General features: G+C 46.3%; 1 protein-coding gene across 6 annotated transcripts in view; it reads right to left on the bottom strand.

Annotated features, from left to right (window-relative positions):
* Positions 1–21,092, bottom strand: part of LOC119178190 (ATP-binding cassette sub-family C member 4) — a 2,441,444-nt gene that overhangs the window by 1,550,067 nt on the left and 870,285 nt on the right. For all 6 annotated transcript variants that reach the window (XM_075869787.1, XM_075871012.1, XM_075871549.1 and 3 more), the window contains 2 exons: positions 17,720–17,836; positions 17,565–17,654 (listed from right to left, as the gene is read on the bottom strand). In XM_075869787.1, the coding sequence (XP_075725902.1) occupies positions 17,565–17,654; positions 17,720–17,836 (207 nt within the window). The remainder of the gene's footprint in view (positions 1–17,564; positions 17,655–17,719; positions 17,837–21,092) is intronic.

Genomic DNA, 21,092 nt, shown 5'->3' with positions numbered 1-21,092 from the left:
ATATGAATGCTATTCAAAACACTTCATGCATTTTATTGTGACTTTTATATAGGATGATGTCAATAAATACAACTTTGTGCTTAAAAGTCATCGTTAATCTCTAACAACAGCCACAAGGGGGACGCACGATGCTGGTAGGAATTTTCGTTGCTTGCTTTGGTCAGGCTACGTGAGGCTTCGTTCTGCATTTTTTCCACATGTCAACGCTACTAAGGCTGTATACTTAGGCCACCTAGACCATATTACGACCAGCATGGGGAAGTGCAGAACACAGAAGACGAGGAAGGGCAAGTTTGCTGGAAATCGCTACACGACGACGAGGCTGCCCACTGACACCGACGCCGGTATTTCGGCGACCGCGAAGAAGCTTGGAGACATAAACAAGGCGTACCACGCTCCACTAGAGAATTCTGCGCTCCAAGGAAACAGGATAATGGACATTGGTATTTTTTAGTCAGTGTTTTCATCGCTGGCATTTTCCGAATGCATGAACACAACACTGAAGCTCGAGGAACGCTCTCACCAAGAGATATGCTCGGCTTGTGCGGTCGTGTGTACCGACTGTGGCTTCAAGCGCCCATTTAATACGTTGGTAAAGGTGGCTCGTGCCAATGAGAACAATTTACGTCTGGTTTACGCGATGCGCCAATTAGGAAAAGGGTACGCTGGTGCGAAAACTTTTTCCAAAGTGATGAACATGCCTGCTCCTCCACGTCACTCCACCTACGACAAATTGCCATCTCGGCTTTCTGCAGTGGCAGGAGAAGTGGCGTCAAATTCGATGACATGCTGCTGTGGAAGTTTGTCGTGTTGTGGGGAGCGCCGAGTGTATTGTTTCAGGTGATTGCACGTGGCAGAAGCGTGACCATTCATCTTTGAACGGTTGTGTGTCTGTGATTTCTGGTGACACAGAAAAGGTTATTGATGTTGAGGCCCTTTCTAGTTCTTGTAGGTCTCGTTAAACCAAAAGAAAGTTGAGGCAAGATAGTGCTTCGTACCAGGAATGGAAGGCAAACTACACTTCCTGTCAAGCAAATCATGAAGGAAGTGCTGGCAGTATGGAGACGATTGGTCTATACCGAATATTTGAAAGGTCGAAAGACAAAAGAGATTTGAAGTACCTGCAGTACTATGGCGATGGTTTTTCCAAGAGCTATGCGCTGTCAAAGACATGTATGGAAAGGACAGTGTGGAGAAAGTGGAATGTATTGGACATGTCCAGGAGCGCGCTGGCTGCCACCTAAGAAAACTGAGGAAGACAGTACGTAGAGCTCTGTGGTAAGGGAAAGCTCACTGAAGCCCTCAATGACCGCCTGAAAAACTACTAAGCTATCGCCATAAGGGCTAATGTGGGGAACCTTTCTGCCATGAAAAAGGCTACCCTTGCCAGTCTTTTTCATTGCAGCTCTACCGACAAGCAGCCGAGACATGGCCTGTGTCCCCTTGAACCGAAAAGCTGGTGCGGATACCAAAGGGTCGAAGCACTCGGCCAAAGGAAATATGTACACAAAGGAGGACTTCCAAATTATGTGCTAAACAAAGACTAAACTGTCTACAGTGATCTTTGCTCTGATGAACTTTCTAATGAAGTGCCTTCATGGAAAGGCTCAAAATGCTATTGAGTGTTTCAACGCTTTAACATGCAGCGCGCACCGAAAGAGGTCTACTTAAGCTTGCCTACAGTAATGTTTGCCTTGCATGAAGCTGTGGCACACATTAATAATGGTAGTATAAGTACCGTAGATATCCTGAGGCAAGCTGGCATAGAACCAGGGTACCACACGACGAAAGCTTGCATCGCCAGGGATCACCTGCGCTTGCAGGATGCTAAACGCAAGTCAGCGGATGGAACAAAACAGGCCAGCAGGAAAAGATGATCAGCCGCCCGAACAAAAGGAGCCAATAATGCTTCCGCAGAAGGGCCCAGCTATGAATCTGGTGCATTTTAGGCCTGCATGCGAAAATTGTGACCCTTTTTACAAGCTCGGAAATCTTTCTTTTCGTTTTTCGGAAAATAACAATTTGCTCTAAATGTGGCGACGCAAACTTTCGTAACGTATTTCTCAGCGTATACTTTGAACTGAAATTTCGCACAATAATTTACAACATATATATCTGTGCAGTGAACTAGAATAAAATAAATTCATCAAATATTTTTGAGTTCACAGCTGAATTCTCCAACAGGTTCAGTCTAAATTGGCTCCTTTTTCACGTTTTTTGTTTTTTTTTTCAGCATTACTTCCTTGATATTCACTGCATAATATTTATTCTAGTTCACTGCATAGCTCCAGTCATTAGTTACATAAATGTCAAAGATTTACTGAATAAGGCCACCCATTAGTCACTTATCACAGCTGGCGTGGCTAGCACTTTTAATGCAATTTTTGACACAGATTACCTCCGAATAAATAAATATTCAATATTTTGCACTGTAAATAGCTGAATAAATTGAATAAGAAATGCTGGTTTTGAGGAAAAAGTTATTTCAACGCTGCCTGCCCTTAAAAAGTTTTTGTGTTTCAGTTGCCTACCACCTTAACATCGGTTTTACAGCCAGACTTGTGCCCTGGCGCGGAGGTCTAGTGGCTAAGGTACTCGGCTGCTGACCCGCAGGTCGCGGGATAGAGTCCCGGCTGCGGCGGCTGCATTTCCGATGGAGGCGGAAATGTTGTAGGCCCGTGTGCTCAGATTTGGGTGGACGTTAAAGAACCCCAGGTGGTGGAAATTTTCGGAGCCCTGCACTACGGTGTCTCTCATAATCGTATGGTGATTTTGGGACGGTAAACCCGACATGTCTTTCAGTCAATAGCTAGACTTGTGTATAGGTATGATCTGCGCTTGTTTCCACTGACGCGGAAGCATCCGGTGTTGAGCGATCTCTGAAAAATGAGCTTCGGGTATTTCGCAACCCAACTTGCGTGTTTGTACAAAACCTCGTTGGGCATCTGATCAGGCCCGGGACTTTTCTTGATGTCGATGTACAACATATTGTTACGGGGTCAGTGACTTCTGTATAAACGCAATTACAGAGGAACAACCTCAGGCGAGAATCACAATGGCTGATTGGCACACTCGCGCGCCTGTCAGCTGATTCTGTCCTGTATCTTCCTTTACTTCGTAACAGGGCCCGGGCGTTGGAGCGCCGTCTCGGCGTGAGTCCGAAGAAATGCGACAGAAGTAGGGTTTCATGCGCGAAACATGAACAATTTCAACAAGTGACGAACTTGGTGCCGTATTGGAGTGCAATGGCGCTATCTCGTAGTTGACGTCGCGAACTTGACGTAAGACTAAGTAGGGTCCTGCGTATCGAGACAAAAGTTTTTCGGAGAGACCTACACGGCGCCACGGTGACCAGAGGAGCACGTGGTCACCTGGGGCAAACGTTATATTACCATGCCGGTGGTCGTAGCGAGCTTTTTGCATATCCTGTGACATGGTGAGACGAGACTGGGCAGCTTGACGAGCCACGTGAGCCCGATGAATGGCTTCGCGAGCGTACTCGCAAGCAGATGGCTTAAGAGGTAAGGTGGTTTCAAATTTCAATATGGGGTCGTGACCATACAAAAGATAAAAAGGTGAGAATCTCGTGGTACCATGTCGAGAAGAATTATATGCGAAAGTCACTTAGGTCCACGTGGTGTCCCAGTCACGATGATCTTAGGAGACGTACATCGAAAGCATCTCTGTGAGCGTGCGGTGGAGACGTTCAGTTAGGCCATTAGTTTGTGGGTGGTAGGCGGTAGATAGCTTATGCACTGTGGCACACGATCGAAGGAGGTAGTCGACAACTTTGTACAAGAAAGAGCGGCCACGGTCCGTAAGCAGCTGTCGGGGTGCACCGTTGTGTAAGATGACGTCATGAAGAAAATCTGTGACGTCAGTGGCGGAACTGGTTGGCATGCCCTTTGTCATCGCGTAACGGATCGCATAATTTGTGGCGATGGTGATCCGTTTATTTCTCAGTGTAGTCGTCGGAAAAGGGCCACGAAGGTCGAGTCTTACGCGATGAAATGGTTAGGGGACTTCGACTGGGTGAAGCTGCCCAGCTGGCAGCAAAGAAGGTCTTTTCCGGCGCTTGCATGGGTCGCAAGCGGCGACATATTGACGCACGGTGCAGTACAGTTCTGGCCAGAAGAAACGACGTTGCACGCGGTCGTATGTGCGGGAAACACCGAGGTGTCCCGCTGCTTGTGCGTCGTGAAGTTGTTCAAGTATGGCAGACCGTAGATGACGGGGAGTGACAAGCAGAACTTCAGGGCCTTCAGTGCTGACGTTGCGGCTGTAGAAAATGCCGTCATTCAGCACGAACATACAGGATTTGCGTCATGGTGTCAGACTGGATGGCGTCGATGATAGTGCGCACTGACTCATCCCGTCATTGTTCAATGCGCATATCACAGATATCAGTAAACGCCGTCACGCTGCTCTCCATGTCGGCCACAACAGGATCAGGAGGGTCCACCGGATGACTAGAAAGACAGTCTGCTGTCCTTGTGCAAAGACCAGACTTGTAGCTGACGCTAAACGAAAATTCATGAAGCCTCAAAGCCCAGTGACCCAGACGTCCAGTTGGGTCCTTCAGAGAAGTTAGCCAACAGAGGGCGTGGTGGTCCGTAACGAAGGAGAACATGCGACCATATAAATACGGCCGGCACTTGGGGACGGCCCAAACTAAAGCTAAACACTCTCTCTCGGTGATGGAATAATTCCTCTCAGGGGGAGAAAGCAGGCGACTGGAGTAAGCTATCACGCACTGTCTGCCTTGGTACCGCTGAGCGAGAACTGCGCCAATACCGTGGCCGCTGGCGTCGGTGCGAACTTCTGTGGCAACAGAAGGATTAAAGTGGGCAAGTATGGGGGGCGTAGTTAAGCCGCCGATGAGAGCAGTGAACGGTTGAGCTTGTTCAGGGCCCCATGAGAATGTGGTATTCTTCTTCACCAAATCTGTGAGTGGCCTCGCAACGTCGGCGAAGTTTTTCATAAAACGACGAAAATAGGAACATAAGTAAGCACTGGAAAGCTACGGACAGCGCGGATCTTTTCAGGATCTGGTCGGACGCTATCGGCGTTTACAAGATGGCCTAGAATGATAATCTGACGGCGGCCAGATTAACATTTCTTGGAGTTTAGTTGTAGCTCAGCTGTTTTGAAGACTGCGAGAATTCCAGCGAGACGGGTCAGGTGGCTATCGAAAGTAGATGAAAAGACTATCACATTGTCTAGATAACAGAGACAAGTAGACCACTTATAACCACGCAAGAGAGAGTCCATTATTCGTTCAAATGTGGCAGGGGCGTTGCATAGTTCAAAGGTATCACCTTAAACTGGTATAAACCATTCGGTATTATGAAGGCCGTCTTCTCGTGGTCCGTCTCATCTACAGAAATCTGCCAGTAGCCGGACCGAAGATCAATAGACGACAAGTACGTAGCGCCGTGCAGGCTGTCCAACGCGTCTTCGATGCGTGGTAGTGGGTATACGTCTTTTCGCGTGATCTTGTTAAGGTGGCGATAGTCCACGCAGAACCGCCAAGTGCCATCCTTTTTCTTCACGAGGACGACATGGGAAGCCCAAGGACTACTTGATGTTTCTATGATACCTTTGTTGAGCATTTTCTCAACTTTCGCTTGGACAACTCTGCGCTCAGTGTGGGAGACACGATAGGGGCGAAGGCGAATGGGACTGGCGTCACCAGTGTTTATACGATGCTGAACGGTGAATGTTTGCCCTAGAGGTCTGTCGTCGAAATAAAAAATGTTGTTATACGACGCGAGAAGGTGATGGATGTCGTTTGCTTGCGCAGGATTGAGGTCGGGTGCAATCATCTTTGAGAACAACTCCGCATAGAACAGACGGTGTTAGCTACAGGAGACTGAAGTAAATCAATTTCGGTGGTGAGAGCCGCTATTTCCAATTCGTCAGCGTTCGATACGCTGGTCAAGAACATGCCACGAGAAAGCACTTGAAGGCAAAAGCTGAAATTGAGAAGTGGGAGTGAGGTACAGTTGTCAGTGACAGTCACAAGCGTATGGGAAATGGCGATGTTGGGCTCCAAGAGGACGTCGGCGAGAGAAAGGAGAACATATTGACCACCGGGAACCTCTGGCTCTTTGGTCAAAATGACATAGGTGGCTGCCTGAGGTGACAGTCGCACATCCTGAAGAGAACACAGGCGCGGCGGGGCAGTGTGGTGTTCAGCGACAATCCGAGGCAGTTCAAGCTGAAGGACGCCGGTAGCACAATTGATAAGAGCAGAGTGATTCAGCAAGAAGTCCAGGTCTAGCATAACGTCACAAGGGCAGTGGCCAATCACGGCTAAAATGACAGAAGTAGTGTGATCCTTTATACTTAAGCGGGCAGTGCACAGACCGAGAACCACTGGCGTGCCGCCATCGGCCACACGGAGCATTTGTGCAGCTGCTGGTGTCGGATCTTTGTTTAAAGATGTACTTAGGCTTGAACTCAATACCGAAATGCTTGCGCCGGTGTCTACAAGGGCTTGTACAGGTACGCCATCTACTTCAACGTCTATTACACTTCATCTGGTAGGATCGAAGAGAGGATTTGCTGCGGAAGTCGTCAATGCAGCCCCACCTTCAGGGGCTGCATTTCTCAGTTTTCCGAGACGATGTGGCCGGCAGCCAAAGGGGACGAGAAGCGCCGTGGCTGCGGTGAACGGGACGATGGGTGACGTATTTGCGGCGAACGAGACTGGTGCCCACGTGGGGAAGGCGAGCGGCTGTACCATGTGTTCCGGGAATAGTCAACGGCATGGGAATCTTCGGCAGGTGAAAATGTGCATGTGGTACCACGGAAACGGGTCATAATGGTCGTCGCATGAGGTTCAAAGGACAATGTGTTGCTGCAGTAACGAGCAATATGTTCAACGCGGTGGCAGTTGAAACATATAGGGCGGTCATCTGAAGTTCACCACTCAGCCGGGTTTCGAGTACGGGGAGAAAACCGTCGGTCGGAGGACGGCATCGCGAAAGGGCGTTCGCTGACTCTGGGGGCAGTGACATGGCACATGGAATGCACTCCGGTGTTTTCAAGCTCCTGCCGCACGATGGCTTGAACAAGAGGAACAGTGAAAGGAGTGGTAGTGGTACTGCGCGAATTGAACGCTGAGGGCGGCATTGCTTCCAGTTCAGTTCGGGCTGTCATGGTGGAGGGACGTCCTTTTTGAGCGCTCCGGATAGACTGCGCAGATAAGTGTTTTTGCATGTTTTGAGCTTGTCTTTATAAATATAAGGCAGCGGTTGAAATCTTCGTAGCACTTATTTTATGGTAATGCTTTTTCGAGGGCCCGTCACCAGGTATTTATTAGTTAGTGCGGGTGTGTGTGTTTGAATTTTTTGTTGTTTTTTAGTCTTTTGCCACCCCTAGGGTGAGGTGCGCGTACATTGAACGCGCAAATTTTCGTAGTAGAGCTTAAAATTTCTTTTTTTTTTTGTAGTGCAGGGCTCGAGCTTAGTAATTACCGTGTATTGGGACGATTGGTGTCAGAAAGGCATGGATAAAAAGACTGTAAAATGTTCAGGATGTGGAGTGGGTTTGAGAGTGAACCCAAGCGTAAAAGCGGATGGAGAAGAGGCTGACGCGAAGTGTAGGCAATGTGAGGTCGAGGAAAAAATTGAGAAAAAGATGGTTGCCCAGAGTGAACTGCTGATGAGAATCGCCGAGCTCGAGACTGCGTTGGCGACAGAGCAAGAAAAAACGAGGGCAATGGGAGAAAGACTGAAGCCCACCGAGGAAGCGCTAGCGAAGCTGAACAAAGAAGCGACCTACCGAGAGAACAGTAGGGAACCGACAACCAGAACGGTGGAGAAGGAAAAGCAAGCAAGCTTGAAAAAAACAGGTTTAGCCGGTTCAACTGTCGCAAGGCCCAGCTTCAGCGAAGTAGTGGTGGGGCAGGGAGGGAACAAGGCAGCCGGCGTCACAGGTGCAAGTAGCCCCCAGGTGCAGAACGCTCCAGCTGAAAAGTCACAGCATGTGATAATCGCCAGGGACTCGAATTTAAATCGATGCACACAAGTCATCAAAGAGAGGGTAAGAGGTGACAAGAGGGTTGCAGTAGGGGCGTTCCCAGGACGCAAGCTGGAAGCAGTCATGAGGCAAGCGAGCGCAAAACTCAAAACGACAGCTGATAGACAAAACCTCGTGATAATTTCAGGCTGTTTAAACGTTGTCTTATATGAAGATGCAGCAGGACTAGCAGCCACACTAGCGAAAGGCGTCGATGACATGCGCGCCACTTCTCCTAAGGTACAGGTAGTGATATGCACGTTACCAGAGGTACCGGTGCGGGATAGCAACCTGCAAAGAGCGTTGGTCAACGCAAACCAAGAGATATGGCGGATGGGTCGAGAGAAAGGCTTTGAGGTGGTAGAAATAAATAGAGAGTACATAGGTGTGGGGGTTTTCAACGAGACAGAATTCACTTCGATGGGCGGCTAGGTCATGAGGTGGGTTGGCGACTTGCAGGACGCGCAGTAGCTTTTTTGGGGTAAAGCGAGCCCTTCGGGGTGCAGGATAGCTAGTAACGAGAAAAACAACCAGGGAGACTCTTCGACAGGTGGTATGGACAGATACGATTCCAAAGTGGCACCAATATCTAAGATAGGTAGAGTCCGGGGCATAAATAGACGTAGCCACGAGCGCCGAGCCAATTCAGACATAGGGTATATTAACATGCAGGGTGGTAGGAACAGGCTGAAGTGGGAAGAGATAGAAGAACAGCTGAGGGAAGAGAGGCCCACGGTATACGGTTTTGTAGAAACACATCTCAGGGGCATGGAACTACCTCCGAATAATCCGGACTACGCGTGGGAATATTGTAATAGAACAGAAGGCAGCAATAAGCGGGGTGGAATTGGGGCATTCATTCATAAAAGTACAGACTGGCAAAGGGTCAAGCAGGAGTGCAGGGAACATTTATGGCTAAAAGGGAAAGTGGCAGGTCAAACGACACTCCTTGGTTTTATGTACTTGTGGACGGGAGCAAAGGCCAGAGAGGAAAACCAGGCAATGGTAGAGTGTATAGCAAAGGACATTCAGGAGTTTGGAAGAGAGTGCGAGATAATTATACTAGGAGACATGAATGCGCATATAGAAGATATAGATGGGTATACCGACCCGACAGGCAAAATGATCATGGATATGTGTGAAAGGCTTGATTTGATCATTTGCAACAGTACCGAGAAGTGTGAAGGGTAAATAACATGGGAGGTAGGAAGGCTTCAGTCGACGATAGATTATGCACTGATGTCACATAGGATGTATGATAAGCTCAGGGGGATGCACATAGATGAAGGTGGCTCCAGAAGTCTGGGTAGTGATCACAAACGTATCAAGCTAAGTTTTGGAAGAGCAGTGAAAGTGGGAAGAAGACAAGATGAGCCACTACAGGAAAATTTTTATCCAGAAAGGCAAATTGAAATAGCCACTAAACAAATTGAGAAAGCAATCACGGAGGATAATAAGACAGTGTGGACATACACGAATCTAATTAGACTCTTTAAGCTAGAGCTTGCTAAGACGCGTGACGAGTCACCCCGAAAAAAAAAGACGCAAACCCAAAAGTTGGTGAGATGAGGAAGTTAAGAGAGCCATAGCAAAACGTCAGGAAGCCTCTAGGGAACACAGACATGCTAAGCAGCGGGGTGAACCGATAGATGATGTTGAAAGAAAATGGGAAACCTTTATAAGCTGTAGAAGGGATGCATCCCTTCTGATCAATGAAAAGATAAGAAGAAAGGGAGCTTAGTGGCTGGCAGAAGTACATAAAAAAGATATAAAAGCAGCTGCCAAATTTTGGAACCATATAAACTCCCTAAGAAATGAGACGAGCCTAGAGCAGAGTTTTATAACTACAGCCCTAGGTGCTAGGTTAGAAGGGGACGAAGCTATTGGACATATAAGAATAAGGGTGACAGAAAAATTTCAACAAAGAAATACTTTATGCACCACAATACACAAGGACGAACCAAGTGGTGCAATGGCTCCATTTTCACAACAAGAGTGGGAAAGGGCTGAGAAAAGGGTTCCTAATAGTACATCAACAGGCCCAAATGGCATTCCAATTTGGCTGATAAAGACATTAGGTCCGAAGTCTAAGCAGGCTTTGAGAGAGGCAGTAAGCACAATAGTAATCAATGGTGAAGTTCCCGATAGATAAAAACTTAGCAGGATGAGCATGATCTATAAAGGAAAGGGGGACAAAGCTGACATAAACAACTACCGTCCTATAACAGCGACATCAGCGGTCTACAGGCTGGCGATGCAGATTATAAAGGAAAGACTGCAGGTGTGGATAGAGGATGAGGGGGTGCTGGGGGAACTGCAGAATGGGTTTCGGAAACACAGGAGGTTGGAAGACAATCTGTTCTCACTGACGCAGTGCAACGAAATAGCAGAAAAAGAACACAGGCCTCTGTGGCTAGCAATTTTGGATATAAAGGGAGCGTATGATAGCGTGGTTCAAGAGGAATTGTGGGGAATACTGGACACACTAGGCGTGGAACATGTAGTCACTAATCTTTTAAATGGTATCTATAAAGGTAGCAAGGTAGTTATAAAGTGGGAAGAACAGGTATCCAAGCCTGCAGAGGTAAAAAGGGGGCTTAGGCAGGGGTGCCCCCTGTCACCCTTATTATTCATGATGTACCTACAAGAATTAGAGGCAAAATTAGAGGGAAGTGGACTGGGCTTTAACCTCTCTTTAGTCAAACAAGGAAAACTTATTGATCAGGCACTACCAGCATTAATGAACGCAGATGATATAGTGCTAATGGCCAACAACAAGTAAGATTTGCAGCGATTGATGGACATCTGCGGTAATGAGGGAGATAGGTTAGATTTTAGATTCAGTAAGGAAAAATCAGCAGCCATGATTTTCAATGACAACGAAGGTAGTGAGCGTAGAATACAGGAGGTCACGCTAGAGATAACTGATAAATACAAATATCTGGGCGTATGGATAAGCAATGGGACCGAGTATTTGAGGGAACACGAAATATGCATGACGACTAAAGGTAACAGGAATGCAGCAGTCATGAAAAATGGGGCACTGTGGAATGACAATAGGTATGATGTTGTGAGAGGAATATGGAAAGGGGTCATGGTTCCTGGGCTGACGTTCGGCAATGCGGTCTTGTGCATGAGATCAGAAGTTCAAGCAAGATTAGAAGTTAAGCAACGTGGAATAGGTAGGCTTGCTTTAGGAGCTAACGGGAATACACCAAATCAGGGAGTACAAGGTGATATGGGATGCACATCATTTGAGGGCACGGAAGCTAGCAGCAACATAAAACTTCAAAAGCGATTGAGAGAAATGGGGGAGGAACGTTGGGCTAGGAAGGTTTTCAGCTACTTGTACATGAAGAATGTCGATACAAAATGTAGGAAGCGAACCAGGAAGTTGACTGGTAAATACTTAGAAAACAGCAGGTGGCCAAACCAAAAAGAACTATCTGCTGAGAAGAAAGTGAAAGAAACGGAGACTGACATGAGGAGAATGGGCATGATTAAGAAGTCCGCACTGGAGATATATCGAGCTTTTAAGCAGGAAATTGCCAAGGAAAGGATATATGATAATACCCGGGGTAGTTCTCTACTGTTTGAGGCCAGCACGGGAGTACTGCGAACCAAGACTTATCGGGCCAAATACGAAGGGGTACACAGTATGCAGTGCGTGTGGAGAGGAAGAAGAAACTGCCGAACACTTGATAATGTTCTGTAAAGGACATCACCCTGTAGTTCAGGATGATGACGCAGAGTTTTTTAAAGCACTGGGGTTTAGGGACCGGGAGGGCAAAATAAACTTTAAGCGGGTAGGCTTAACTAGAAGGAGGTTATCTGATTGGTGGTTAAAGTCAAGGCACGAGTGAAAATTAAACTGTTCACTGCAAAGTACGAATCCTCAAACTCACTTTTTAAGGAAAGAAATAAATATAGTTTTTGGTTCATTAAGTATTACGGCTTGTTGGCGCTAGCCTTCGCCCGATATAAAGAATACAGCCATATCCATCCATCCATCCATCCATCCGTGACGAACAATGCGTGTCAGGTCTTCTGGTGGCGATGGTCGTTGTGTTGCGGACTGGTCCTCGCAAGTCGACGTTGCAGCGGTGTTTGGAAGTCGGGTGAATGTTTGCAGAATGCGGCGACTTTTTACTTGCTCAAACGGACGACCCTTTTTGATGATCGCGTCCACGGTGAAACAGTTCTTGCACAACAGGGGATTGAAGGCGTCATCGGCAATCCCTTTCAGGACATGTCTGACCTTGTCACTTTCTGTCATTTCGCTTTCGGCCTTTCGGCAGAGGGCCAGCACGTCTTGAATGTATGCGAGGTATGATTCCGTTGGGGCTTGGGCACGGCAGGCCAATTCCTTTTTGGTGGCGATCTTACGACTGGCTGTTTTGCCAAACACCTCTCGCATCTTTACTTTTCATTGGCCCCAGCGTGCGAGTTCTTCTTCGTTGTTTTCGTACCACACCCTCACCGTGCCTCTCAAGTAAAACAGCACATTAGCCAACTGAAGTGCGGGATCCCATCTGTTCGGCACACTCACTCGTTCGAACATGGCCAACCAATCGTCAACGTCGACGACATCGGTCCCGCAGAATGTAACGGGATCCTTGAGTGGCGTGAAAACGTATGGTTGTGACGCCGTGTTCGTCGGAGACGCTGACGTTGACGGGGAGGGCTCAGCATAGGCCATGGCTGGAAAACCGCTGCGGCGTCCGCTGCGGAGCTCCGTTGCCTGATGGTTACCCAGAACCTCTTACCAATGTGTTACGGGGTCAGTGACTTCTGTATAAACGCAATTACAGAGGAAACACCTCAGGCGAGAATCACAATGCCTGATTGGCACCCTCGCGCGCCTGTCAGCTGATTCTGTCCTTCATCTTCCCTTACTTCATAACAATATTATTTAGTATTTCCTTTTCGGCAATTTCTAAGTTCTTGAGCGGAGTACGCACTGGTTCATCAGCAAAAGTGACCGCCATATCTACGTAAAGGGGTTTCATCTGAGGTGAAAACAGATGTGAAAAAGGAAATAAATTCTTCGGCACGCGCAGTGTTATTCTGGGCGGCCAGTGATGCTCTTGATCTTGTTGGCGGGTTCACATAGCGTCAAAACTTTGCAGGAGCCTCTTTCAGGAATTGGGTGAGCTTCACATTATAAAATCTGAATTTAGGTTGAGTTACCAAGATTCGGAGTTGTTTGCTTAAGCTTCGAATAGTAGGTTCGTTTTCTTGGCGAAGGATTGGTTGAACGGGCTTTTCTTTTTTGCTTTAGTTTACGCTTTACGTAGATTATTTTTCTCGTGATCGAAGGGTTTCTCTTTTTCGATGATTTTCGAACGGGAATCAATTTTTTCATTCAATGCGTGACCACATTTGAAAAATATGCCCATAAATTCCCGCAGTTTCCCTTGACTGATGGAGTGAGCAAATCAAGTCATAAGAGTTTTCGAGATGTTCCGAAACTCTTCAACCCTTTTCTTAGAAAAATTATAGTTTGTGGTGTTATGGGCATAGTAAATTGTTTACATTCAATGTATTAGTATCAAAATATCTTAACGGGCCCCCAGGCACCTGCACAAATACACCAATACGAATGGTGTAAACAATAATGTCCTTTGAAAAAACAAAATGTGAGCAATTATAACGTTAAACCATTCTTCGTTGCTTTCTTTCGAAATGGTCGTTAGCAGTATATTGAATTGAGTTTATTGCACGACAAGTTTCCGAAGAGGCCAGGCAAAAAAGCTACACTGAGCAGCTTGAGGGGAACCTTGAAAAAATATTGGTGTAAACAGTCTTTGTCATACACACAGCACCAGCTTGTTACGCGAGGCAACAAATGACGCGACAATGACCCATCACGTTATGACCACTCGTGCATGACCATGTAAAAATTAAGATAAACTATTATCGTTACGGCATATAGTTTGGCATTGGTTCTTCGACATTTAAAATTTTCTGTGTGCCACCAAATTGCCTTCTAAATGCCTTCTAAACATTTCCTTCTAAATGTAATTCAAGTAGTCTTGCTGCCAATCACATAAGTAGCGGCTACATATAGCAGCTGGTGTGATGGAATATGAGTTATATAAAATATATTTACTTGCAGCATAACGTTTAGAAGTCCGTGCGCGTATTACATCTCTGCGAGTTCATGCTTGCAAGAGAGAAAGAGAAATAGAGAGAAGTAGGCAGCGCTGCACATGAGTGCTTCTTTGCTGTCGGAGATGTATTTCCAGCTGTAAAGCACAATTCAACTTGATTGAAAGCCAGCTAGCCCGATTTCTAACTAAGCCTCCATGGTGCTAGAATACGCGGTATTTAACCTCCTCCCTGGTCCGGCGGGTCAAGTAAAAGGTACAGGAAAATCATGAACTGGTTTTAGGGCTGTACCCCTCCTGCGCTTTTCGAACTGAGTGACCCGGCTTAGAAAATGCCGTTGCTACACCACTGAAACGAATGGCGAGGTGCAGCACTTTGTAAAATGAATCATGTGGTGCCGGCGAATCGAACAAACCCTTAGGCACACTAGCGTCCTACCATTTCACCCCCTTCAAAAAACAGCCACTCGTGCTGGGATCAAACCCGTATTGTTAAGCTCAGCAGTGCCACATAATCTAACTAATAGTCTTACAGTTTCAACATTATTTAAATGTAAACTCCATGCCACGGTATACAGCAAATGCTTGTGCCCAATCTAAAGCACCTTTCCATTATATGCGTGGTAAAACGTTCACAAAGACAGCATTACATGTGTTAGGTTCGAGATGACCTCTTGTAGTGGGCATTCAGTTGTTTCAGCGCGCTTGCAGAGTGGACATTCGAGGGTAGTCATGCTGTCGTTGCTTGGCAGCCTGGAAAAACAAGTAATATCACCAGATATCATTGCATGAAATCAAAGAATAATCAATGCGTGGAATTTTTCAAAGTAAACAAATAAACTCCGTTAACTAGTAAAAATCAGTATTTTCTACCTATATTTATTGGCACCCCATAACACGTGTATAACTCAGGGCTGCTTCTTCACAAGGCATGTCATGTAGCAGGTAGCCCATTGCACACAGCTGCTTCCATCTCAGGCGTGCCAACAAGCTGTGACAGAAAAAGATGTATTTCTGATTTATGTGACGCTTCCTTTGTCACACTATAGCAAAACTAGATTCATAATTATGTGATGTTTCTCAATCGCGACTGCAGTAAACTATTACCTCGTAAGTTTTTTGCACTAATATATGGGCTAGCTACGAAGACACATGCGAGGTGACAGTGAGGTATTTGCCTTCTTACATCGCAACGGCCTGGTTGGTGTTATCTGGCGATAGTTGACGAATTGACTATTCTATCAGCGACTCGTTCTCACGTGAAGCCACGCCGCAAGTAACGCACGTTTTACGGTGACAGATTGAGACGTTAAATAATTTTAAATTTGATATTACAATGCGCTGCCACCATGTGACGCCTACACAGTCATTGACAAAAAACTACATATTTTGAAATGAACCAACAAGCCCAGCAAACAACCGTCTTTAAAAAACTGAAGTGGTTTCTACTCACCGGTCCGGGCTTGCAACTGGTGTTCATCCGATAAAAGCTTCAACAGTCGCTTCGTTGCCCCGCCGCGGTGGTCTAGTGGCTAAGGTACTCGGCTGCTGACCCGCAAGTCGCGGGTTCGATTCCCGGCTGCGGCGGCTGCATTTCCGATGGAGGCGGAAATGTTGTAGGCCCGTGTGCTCAGATTTAGGCGCACGTTAAAGAACCCCAGGTGGTCAAAATTTCCGGAGCCCTCCACTACGGCGTCTCTCATAATCATATAGTGGTTTTGGGACGTTAAACGCCACAAATGAATCAATCAACAGTCGCTTCGTTGCCCAGTACTCACTTGAATTTCCTTCGCGAAAGCATTTGAACGAGTCAAAATAAACAGAACGAAAAAGAGTGTGTCGCTTGGCACTGGCTTGAAACAATTACAACGAAACGAAGCAGTGCGAGACACATCCGAACCTACCACGAGCCGTTACCTGCCACCGCAACCGTTGGCCGCCGTATATTTTGAAATTAGGATAATGATGTCGATAGACTGCTGCTGACCTCGAGTCAGCTGGAGCAAAAGCTATTACAAAAAATTATGAAGCAGCAAATGCTCAAGAAAAACTACTTGCTAGAAGAATAAGTTGTGTTTTTATGTGTAGCGGTACGCAAATATGTAGTTTTAGATCATTTTTGGAATTGAAACTTGGCGCCGACGAGGACGCCCCTACAAGAAAGTGCAATAGCGCGAGTGGCAAGAGACGTTAGTAGATCCACTCGCGATGTTTGAAGCAGAAACGCGCCGCGATGGATTTTTTTGCCCTTTACAGCGATCACTTGAAATTCAGAGTTTCCGGGGCCTGATTATTCTACTAGGACCAACATTTAAACCAAGTGGAGTAATTGCTAGAAGGTAACAGTTGAACCCTTGCAGTTGCTCCCGCAGTTAGTCTCATATTGGTTCAAAATATGTGGCAGCGCATTTAGTCCCCTAAAGGAGCAATGGCATATCCCACTTTAATCCTTTTCAGCTTAGGGTGCAGGTGGATGGACGAACGGATGGGTGGACGCGCGCACGTTTGGAGAGAAGCATGGAAGTACGAACACACGAACTAAAAGACGGACGGACGCATGGATGGACGCACGCATGAGTGGACGGACGAACGCACGGACAGACAAAAGTACGAACGAATGCAAGGACGAACGGGCGGGTGGATGGATGGACGGATTCATGGACGAACGCACAGATGAACGCTTCGCCCCAATCATTAATTCTCTCCGTCGATATGCTGCAATTTTTTTCAGGGTTTTGTCAACATGTGGGATATTTGTGTCACTTGGCCGAGCATATCTGACCGACGTTACGGGGCCCCTGCAGCTTGTTCCAGCTGCGCGACGGCCCATTGCTGGAGTTGGTTGTGGCTCTGCGCAGTGGGAAGCAACGCTCTACTGATAAAGTGTGCCTAATTAATTTAAAGGTGTTAATCAAAGAGGCACACTACTTTCGGGTGGGTTTGCCAAGTCAAGATGGCTGAAAATCACTACACAACAAACTTATTTGTTCTAACCACTAGAAAAGTGAATTGAAAGCTCCCAAAACGCCATGGGCAAACGCAATTAAAGATTCTTAAACTGAACACTAAAAGTATCTTAGCATTTTTTCAAACTTTTCACACGTTGTAAGCTGCAAAGTGCCCGTGAAATAAATGAAAAAGGATCTTTCGAGCAAACGTCGTTGTAGGCCGTCTTAGGTTCGGAAACGTGTCATTATAAAACATCAAACATTCAATCCACTTCTTTATGGCGTTCCACCTAATCTGTTTACTAACTTCAGCAGAGCTTTCAGAATATCAACACCAGAATCTCAATGACATCCCTTTCACGACTACCTACTAGCGAATATGTCGACCTCTTCCCATTCTGATTAAAAAAAGCATCAAGCCAATCGGCAGATCTTGCCTTGGAAGCCCGTGATGACTTGACCATTTGTGACGCATACTTACTTTGCCGCAACCCACTGGGCCAATCACTACCAACAGCTCGCCGGGCTTTACAGTGGCAGTAATATTCCGCAGGGTTGGTTCGGAAGACTCCTACAAAAAAGATGTGTCATTTTAGGGTTACACAGAAAGCACATTCGTGAATGTAATGAGGAGACCTTTGTCCAGGATGCTGTAACATTCTGCAACTCCACGCGGCAATTATGAATCTTGGGACGCAGCTTGGAGCCATTCAATGCGCCAGTCTGTTCTTGCTCTTCAAGTAGAAGAAACTTCTGCACCGAAAAGTAACAAATTTTCGCATTAAAAATAGAAGAGATACCAAAAATGTTCAGCAGTTTTAAGTTGGTTTCCTGTGTACAATATATTACAACAGGCGAAAAACTGAGTCACTTCGTGTTTCCTAAGATGTATTTTAGAAAGCCCCGATATCGCTAACTCACTCGTGAGTGGACTCACCCGTGCTTATACTCAGACTCAGATCGTGTCGTGAGTCTCAGTGAGTCCGGGTGAGTAATATTTTGGCGAGTTTGGTGAAGTTTTTGTGAGTACGAGTCTGATGGAGTACAGCTCTGAAACATTTTTGGTCAATCTGAGTCCGAGTGAGTCCAAACTGGAAGATCGATGCTCTTCTACAGTGAGCCTGAGTGAGTTCCACTTTTGTTTGCTGACTTGTAATCCTGGCTATTGGTCTTCAGCATTAAAATGAGCAATGAAAGTCTTACCACTTAAAATCACGTCTTCTCACACGCACTGAAAAGCAATAGCGTTCATACACCATTTCAATATTGATCAAAGGCGTGAATTACATAGGGGGGTGCCTTGAACTACACCCCCACTAGTTCTTTCAGCAAAGTTGTTGATAAATATCTCTTATGTTGTCATCTCTTTTAAACATGTCCTTACTAATTTGCATCCGTTCATAACCTCGTATTGGAAAATTCTAAATCAAAAAGCGCCAAGAAGAGCACCAATACATGAGACAGTAGTGTTAAAGAGCATTGACACTACGGTCGAAAAAGCTAATTTGAGTGAACGTACTCGCGAGTGGCCTCACTCGGACCCAGTAAGACTCAGATTGAGCCGTCAGTCCGAGTGTGAGTGAGTCTGGTTGAGGTGCATTTTCATAAGTTTTAGTATGAGTGAATTCGGTTGAAGAAAATTTTGGTGGGCCTAAGTCTCGGTGAGCCCTAGATGCGAAATATATATCATGCGTGAGTTTGTGAAAAGTCCCTAATTTTCGCCGACCTATGATAACAACACGCAGATCATCACAAAAACAACATGTAGCAGCTAAGTGCTACAATATATTAAACGTTTTCTTGTAAGCTCCGGCTGTGCAAATATAATTATACTGACTTACACTTTCTTACCATTTATCACGAAAGTATTTCATTCCCGGTTCTACCAAAACTTCAATGACGTATTGTGTGTCACGGAGATGACGTTGACAAAATGCCCACGAACGGATAACAAATAAAAAAGAAATGTGTTACGCAACATTTTATTACTCCGTGTATGATGTGGGGATGTTCTAATGTGAACAATGTCATTCGCTTCATGAATTGACAAAATTCGAAACACGTGAAAGGTGTTCCATTATCTGATACCGCCGTACGTGGTATTCCAAACTGAGCAAACATTGTTCTCAGGGCCTCGATGGTACTGCGGGAATGGGAATGTGCTACCGGCACAGCCTCGATTCATTTGTAATATGAGTCAACCACAATCAACACCATCTTGCCATGCAGTGGTCCGGCATAGTCAATATGAAGCCGTGACCACCTTTCGCCCGTCTCTGGCCAGTTTACAGGAGTTTGCGCAGGTGGCATAGGCAGTGCTTGAACGCGGTTGTTACAGTTGGTGGCTACGCGTTGTATGTCTTGGTATAACTCAGGTCACCAAAATATCAATCTTGTTCTGGCCTTCATTGAAGACACTCCCTGATGGGAGCCATGCAGTAGCTCGAGGATCTTCTTGCGGGCGGCAGTATATATCACCACGCGATGACCCTAGTACAGCAGATTGTTTTCAACTGACAGCTCATAGCTCTTTTGATATTATTCTGAGAGTTCGTCATCTCCTTTCACACTCCGTGGCCAACCACTGCGGGTGTATTTGCATACTTGAGAAAGGACGTCGTCAGTCACCGTTAATGCTTGAAATTCTTTCGTTGGCATAGCAGCGATGTCCTACTGATCTAGGGATACAACGACTGGCGTGATGTCCTACAGTTCCGATGCATTCTGTAAGGTTATAGGCTTAGTGTGTCGGCATTGTACAGAAGTCACCCAGGCTTATGCTGCAAACGGTACCTATAGGCGCCTTGCGTGATAGCCCATCTCTGTATCCGATCTGCTGCCATGGTAGGCGTTGACTTTTCCGCCCTCAAGAGACCCAGCAAAAGCTGATGATCAGTCAACAAAGTAAACTTTTTTCCAAGTAGATAGTCACGAAACCGTGTGACACCATAGACCAAAGCCAGTACATCTCACTCAATCTGAGAATAATTCTTCTCGGCCGAGGTCAATGTTCGTGACCAAAACCCGATCGGTCCCCATCCACACGGTGAAAAAGAGCAGCTCCTACACAATACGGTGAAGCATCACATTCTAAGAACAGCTGTTTTGATGGGTCAAAATGAGTCAGTACCAGAGCGGCACACAATGCTTCTTTAGCTTTTTCAAAAGCATCCTTTTCTGTGCCCCCCCCCCCCTTCACCATCGGGTTGTTTTTACCAAAAGTCGGTACAGTGGGGCCAGAAGGGTCAACAGGTTCGGTAAGAATTTATTGTAAAATGTTAGCATCCCCCAAAATGATCACAGCTCTGTAACGTTCCGAGGGGCGGGAGCATGTTTGACGGCCTCCACGTTCTTTTCTGTTGGGTGTAACCCTGCGGCATCAATTTGGTGACCTGAATAAACCTCCGAGACCTCGTTTATCCGGCACTTGTCGGGAGCGAAATTTAATGCCGTGTTTTCTGAATTGTTCCAAAACTTGTTAAGGCTTTGCGTAGGGCTTGTCTGCAGTCTCCGCAGTCAAAACATCGTTCAAGTACGCTTGCACCCCGGGTATTCCTTCTGGTATGGACTTAATCGTTCTCATGAATATTGTCGGTGCTGAAGCGATTCCAAAGGGCAACTGGTTGTAGCAAGACAACCCTTTATGCATGTTTATGACAGCCAGCTTTGGCGAGTACTCGTCCAATGCAATGGGATAAGCGTCTCGCAGATCCAAAACACTCAATTTTTCTCCATGTCGCAAATTCGAGAAGATGTCATCAATGACTGGCAAAGGGTATGGTTCCATTTCACACACAGGGTATAATGTTACCTCAAAATGTTCACAAATGTGCACAGCCCCGTTTCCCTCAAAGACTGGTACTATTGGTGTTGCCCATTCTGCAAATGGTACCGGAGATATGCCAGATTCTACTAGTCTATCGATCTCAGCAGATACCGTATCCAGCAGCGAAAAAGGGACCTTCTAGCCTTGTAAAACTTTGGGACTGCCGTGTCCTTGATGTAGAGC

This window comes from Rhipicephalus microplus, chromosome 1 (assembly GCF_043290135.1).
Source record: "Rhipicephalus microplus isolate Deutch F79 chromosome 1, USDA_Rmic, whole genome shotgun sequence".
In the NCBI taxonomy this organism is placed as follows: domain Eukaryota; kingdom Metazoa; phylum Arthropoda; class Arachnida; order Ixodida; family Ixodidae; genus Rhipicephalus; species Rhipicephalus microplus.
The sequence above is the reverse complement of the archived record's forward strand: the minus strand, read 5'-3'. Positions and strand labels throughout refer to the sequence as shown.